Here is a 6,000-nt window from a genome sequence, read left to right on the forward strand (position 1 = left end):
CCCTGCATTCCCCTCCACATCTACCTGTACCTGCTCTGTCACCCCAAATCTTCCCTATGTCCCTCCAATCAGTCACCACTGTTCTCCTTCCTGCTCTCTGCAATTTCAAAAGGGAGAGAGTGGGAGGAGGAGAGATGAGATTGAAGTGCTAGAGCAGCTACCCTCTCATTTCCTCTTTCCCTCTCCCTCTTTTTAAAAGTCAAGCAATGGAAACACTATGCCACAAACAGAAGTGAAGGACTAAAAGTATGGGTGGGGGGAATGGAGGACCCACTGAAGTCTGGAGCTGGTCCCAGATGGTTGGCTGGTTGAAACAAACTGGACCAACTAACACCTCCTCCATAGATCTCTGAAGCAGGAAGGGAAAAGGAATAGGATAGCATATAACAACGGCGGTGTCCTGTTGTCACTCCCCTCTCTACTGCTGATGGGCCTGTGAGGGCCACAAATGCTCACAAATTGTTGTTCAGTTCAAGCACAGAGGGTACACTTTCCATTTCAATTTGATTATTCTCAATCTCAATTTCTTGGGCTACATTTCTCCAATCACCATAATTTTCCCCCTCAACAAAAAATCTTTTTTTAAATGGGGACATTCCCTTGAGTTATCCTGTGCCTAAAGACCTTGCCAACCACTTTCCACATTGATAGGGTAGAGGGAGACAGTGCTGGAACCAGATCTAAAGCAGGGTGGGCAACCTTAATAGGGACCATAGGGAGGAAGAGCCTGAAGTTACCCAGCCTACCTGTGTTCTTTTGACAAAATCCATTCATTAAAAGATATAATTAAGCTGACTAAGATCTCACTGCTAAAATGCAATGCACCAAAGCGCTTAGCATGGGATCTCCTATTAGCTATACCAACAAGATGTCACATCATGAGATTACAATAGTGGTATAATGCTGTTGCATTCCCATTGGAAGCAGAAGTGCTGGCATGTATATTTCAAATCACAGTGTCAAGCAATTCAGTACAACAAATATCATATCAGGTATCTCAAGGTTAATACTTCTTAGCCCTTGAGAATTCATCTCAAAATCTAATGCTTATTAAAATCTAATGCTTCCAAATGCTTATTCTCGTTCAAAACCATGTGAATCCCAAGGAGAGAAGAGATAGAATGTAGATAGCATACTTAGTGCTGGATTGTGTTATACTGTCAATATTTTATTTTAATTCCTTTTAATTCAAGGCAAGCAGGAGATACAAATTTGAGCACATGTACTTGGTGCTAGCTCCTTGCCTGGAGAGCAAGGGTCAGACCAGTAACATGGCTATTAATAGGACTGATGGCAAGAGGTCACAGATGGAATCTGGTTCATTACACATTTGGGTAAATCTTCCTTAATACTAAATAATCATCATACTTTCAAACATTAACCTAACTTCAGCCTTTTATATAATCCATTATATAAAATAATCAATTATATACAATCAAAATTTATATAATCAATTTCCACAGAAAGCAATCCTGTTTCAAAAATTTTCAATTGAAGAAGCATTATCGAAAGTTTTGCACTATTTGGCATTCTTTAACACTATTTCTTTAGAGCAGGGGCTCTTAATCTTTTTACAATTTTAGACTCCCAATGGATTGCCCAATATAGCCCCAGAACCCCTTTGCCAGATTGTTGAAATCATCATCATCACCAGTCCTATTAGGTAGGTACCAGTATAATTTCAAAAGATGTCAATAGCTTGGTTTTGCTCTGTGTATGCTAGGAACAGATAACGGTATGGATACCCCCGGTTAAGAATCCCTGCTGAGCAGCCCAGTTCTGAAAGTGGTGGCTCCATCAGGTGCAGTGGCGCCAAAAGGACTACCACTACATCCAGGGGCACTGCTGAGGCTGCCAGAAGTCTCCTGGGGGGGAGGGAAGAGGACTTTTATCCCCTTCCCCCAGGGAAAGCCCCAAGCTTCTCAATAGGGCTTCTCAAATCAGTGCCATTTTGTTGGCACTGGCTTGAGAGACTCAGTGTGGGGCCTTCTGGCCGCACACAGAGTTCAGGATCCAGTGGAGCAGAGCTGGATCCCTTGTGCTCCCAGTTCCTCCCCCAGTTTGCACTCTCCTCACGCCCCAGTTCCTCCCCCTGCCCTGGCCTCCCCACACCCCAGAACACCTTTCCCCTGTCACCAAGGTGCTTACTGCCACCCAGAGCTCTTATCTAGCTCTGGGTGGTGTCCAACTGGCGCTGGGCTCAGCGCCAACTGGTGCTGGGCCAGTGCTGGCGCTGACTCCACGCAGGGTGTCGTGAATGTGCCTCACAGCACATTTGTGACACCCAGCATCGGTGCTCACCCAGTTCAGGATTGGGTCCTCAGAAGTTTGCCAAATGATTTATAATGAAGGAAATAAAGCCAGTTCTACATTTCTAAGCCATTCACTTCACAATATGTGAAATAAGCTCTAAAATCAGTAGTGCTTATTTCAAAGTAAATGTATTTTCAAACAGGATGTAAATCATACATGAAAATATCCATGATATCATTTCTTCTCTCCCTCTTTCATATTGTGAAAAGATTGTGTAAAAATAGAAACTCATGCTAAACTAGACTATTAAAAGAAAAGTAGACTGTAACAGAGTGCTTTCAAGAACATGTGCAATTAACACATCTAAATACATGTTTAAGGTCACAAACATGTTCAGAAACTCTGAGTACTGTACACAAGGTGGATTTTCAATTCATAATTTTAAAAAAGGCTTGATACAAGATTTTATATTAATAAAAAATATGAACATAAACAACAGTTTATGTTGTTTCTTAAAATATAAGAAAATTCTATCTTAAATGGAGTTATTTAATTATAAATAGCAAATTTCAAATCATGTCATCTCTCCTCCAATATGCACTAGTCTTATGTTTAATTGAGTTTGTTTCCACTGACTAGTCATTTTTAGTGACTTTAATTAAAAGTTGTGCCTGAGGATTAAGGCAAAGAGGAACAGTCAAAAGAAAGTGCCTTGAAGTCTGAAGCCACTGGCCTACTGAGTCCTAACATTGCTGAGTGAAGACTTTGAGAGTAAGACAGAAAACAGCTTCCCAGAGGGAATGTAAAAAAACAGCAGTTCAAACCGGTTCTTCCTTGCCACGAGACTCATTACTGAGACATCTAAGAGGAATGAAAATGATTACTGGTAATACCAGATCAGAGATTTAAAAAAAAACACACACACACACACACACACACACCCAAATCCTAATGGGCAAAAGGAGTTTTGGAAGGAGGCGAGGAAAAACTGTCCTACAAAACAGAAGGAAAGGTGACAGGCATCACAACTATAGATACTGTACTAAAAATACTGTGATCCAGAGTCAGCACTCTGGTGTCTTTTTACCTGAGCAGAGGAGGAGGTGGCTGCTGGTGAGGGTGCAGGTGGAGAATCTTGCAGATGGCTCTCTTCTTCCTCAGGAGAATCATCGAGGAGAACTTTGCCACTCTTGTTGAGTTTCCACATTATTAGGGGTGGCCACGATGAAGGAGGGAGGGAGAGGAAGGGGGAGGAGGAGAAGTAGGATGGTGTCCCGTGTCTTATTTATTCCTGGGAGAAGTGAGGAAAAGAAGGAGGGTGAGAAGATGGGAATGACTCTGCTATTCAGACAACAACCTTTCAGAGAAAGAGCATGGCCATGGGGGAACATAAGCCAGGCTGATCTGAGAGGGTGAAAGTGCAGGGAGGCAGGCTGCTTGGGGTATGCGAAGGCACAACAAAAATGGGGAAGGAGAGTGACACAAGGACCCCCCTCACACTCACAGCCACCTTGACCACTGGGGACCAGGATCTCCCTGGCAGCACTTAAGTCATAAGGAGGTGGGGGGGGGGTCAGCTGATGCAGGGTTACTCCAGCAACTTCACTGGAGCAAAGCAGGCACTTAGGCTGCAATCCTATCCACACTTACCTGAAAGTAAGCCCCACTGACTATCCTGGGATTTACTTCTGAGTAGACAGGCATGGGATTGTGTTCTTAGGCTGCAATGCTGTCCACACTTACCTGAGAATAAGCCCCACTGACCAGAATGGGATTTACTTCTGAGAAGACATGCACAGGATCAGGTCTGACAGCCCAATCCTCTCCACTTTCCTGGGAGGAAGCCCCACTGACTCTAATGGGACTTACTTCTGAGCAGACATGCATAGGATTGAGCTGTGTGGCTGCAATGCCGTCCACACTTACCTGAGAGTAAGCCCCACTGACCAGAATGGGATTTACTTCTGAGTAGACACGACTAGAGTCGGCTCTTAGTCTGGCCGTGGGGTTCGGCCGGGCAAGGAGCTTCGCACTCTGCACGCGCTCAGAGGCACTGGCGAGGGCGAGGCGGGGGGAGAGGGGCCAAGAAGCCCGTGCACGGGAGGGGGCGGCGGGCGCCCGGTGTGGAGGCAGGGCGGCGGTGCGCCATCCTGCCACCGGCCCCTCGCCTCGCCACGCCTCCCCCTCCCGCAGAAGGCTCAGCTGACGAGCGGGTCCTCCGCGCTCAGGGGGCGAAGGCGAGCGGGCCAGCGCCGCCGTGGAGGCCGCTTGGCGGGCCGGGGAGGAAGGGGACGCGGTGAGGCCTGTCTCGTCGCCGCCGCCCCTCACCTGCGACCTTCCCTCGCCGCCGCCGGAGCCACCACCGCAGCGCTGAGCCTCCGTGCGGCCGCTGCCATGTTTGCCGCCGCCGACTGGGCCGGTGGGAGGGGAGAGAGGCTGGGGGAGAGGAGGACGAGGGCTTGCCTCGTCGCCAGGGCAACGCGGCTGCTGGGGCCTGGCGGAGGCAGGGAGGGAGCCGGGCCCTCCTCTCCACCGCAAGCCCCCGCCGCGCTGCACAGCGCTGGGTCCACCACAGGCACCGCAGGGACGAGGCTGCCCCCTCAGCACACTCGCAGGCTGCAGAGAAGCCTCACGCACACACACACACAGGCTCCACACACACACACACACGAGCTCACACGTACAGACACACAGGCTTCAGAGAAGCTTCACACTCACAAACACACACAGGCTGCAAAGAAGCATCACACACACACACAGGCTACACACACACACACACACACACACACACACACGAGCTTCAGAAAAGCTTCACACACACAAACACACAGGCTGCAAAGAAGCATCACACACACATAGGCTTCAGAGAAGCTTCACACACACACAAACACACAGGCTGCAAAGAAGCATCACACACACAGGCTTCAGAGAAGCTTCACACACACACACAGGCTTCAGAGAAGCTTCACGCACACACAAACACACAGGCTGCAAAGAAGCATCACACACACAGACACACACAGGCTTCAGAGAAGCTTCATGCACACACATAAACACACACAGGCTGCAAAGAAGCATCACACACACACAGGCTTCAGAGAAGCTTCACACACACACACACACACACACACACACACACACAGAGGCTTTAGAGAAGCTTCACACACACACAGACACACACAGACTTCAGAGAAGCTTCACGCACACACATAAACACACACAGGCTGCAAAGAAGCACCATACACACACAGGCTTCAGAGAAGCTTCACACACACAAACACATAAACACACAGGCTGCAGAGAAGCATCCATCCTTCCACCGCCTACCAGGCAAGAGACACACACAGGCCAAGTTGTACTGTGCAACGTTGCCTCCTGCAGACACACCATTGCACACTGACAGAGAAGGATGCTCCTGCCTGCTGCAAAGCAACAGCACTGAGGTGACAGCATTGTCCTGTGTGTGCTCACTCAGAAATAGGTCTCACTGTGTTCAGTCGGACTTAGGACCCAATCCTATCCAACTTGCCAGCGCCGGTGCAGCCACAATACTGCCCGGAGGTAAGGGAACAAATGTTCCTTGAGGAGACCTCTGTGACTGCCTCCCCACCACTGGATGAAGTGCATGCCCCATTGGCATGGCTGCGTGGGTACTGGAAAATTGGATAGGATTGGGCCCTTACTCCCAGGAAAGGGCAATCTCAGGATTGCAGCCTGACTGACAGCCCAATCCTAAGTGACAGTGCC

General features: G+C 48.4%; 1 protein-coding gene across 2 annotated transcripts in view; it reads right to left on the reverse strand.

Moving 5' to 3' along the window:
• TDRP (testis development related protein) overlaps positions 1–4,840 on the reverse strand; it is a 40,565-nt gene extending 35,725 nt beyond the window's left edge. Inside the window, exons 1-2 of one of the 2 annotated variants that reach the window (XM_066612382.1) lie at positions 4,582–4,840; positions 3,341–3,544 (exon numbers count right to left, since the gene is read on the reverse strand). In XM_066612382.1, the coding sequence (XP_066468479.1) occupies positions 3,341–3,460 (120 nt within the window). In that variant the 5' untranslated portion in view covers positions 3,461–3,544; positions 4,582–4,840. Of the gene's footprint in view, positions 1–3,340; positions 3,545–4,179; positions 4,378–4,581 lie in introns of those variants that run through there. The other variant, XM_066612383.1, reaches the window with a different exon arrangement.
• Between the last annotated feature and the right edge of the window lie 1,160 nt (positions 4,841–6,000).

Source organism: Tiliqua scincoides, chromosome 1, assembly GCF_035046505.1.
Source record: "Tiliqua scincoides isolate rTilSci1 chromosome 1, rTilSci1.hap2, whole genome shotgun sequence".
In the NCBI taxonomy this organism is placed as follows: Eukaryota; Metazoa; Chordata; class Lepidosauria; order Squamata; family Scincidae; genus Tiliqua; species Tiliqua scincoides.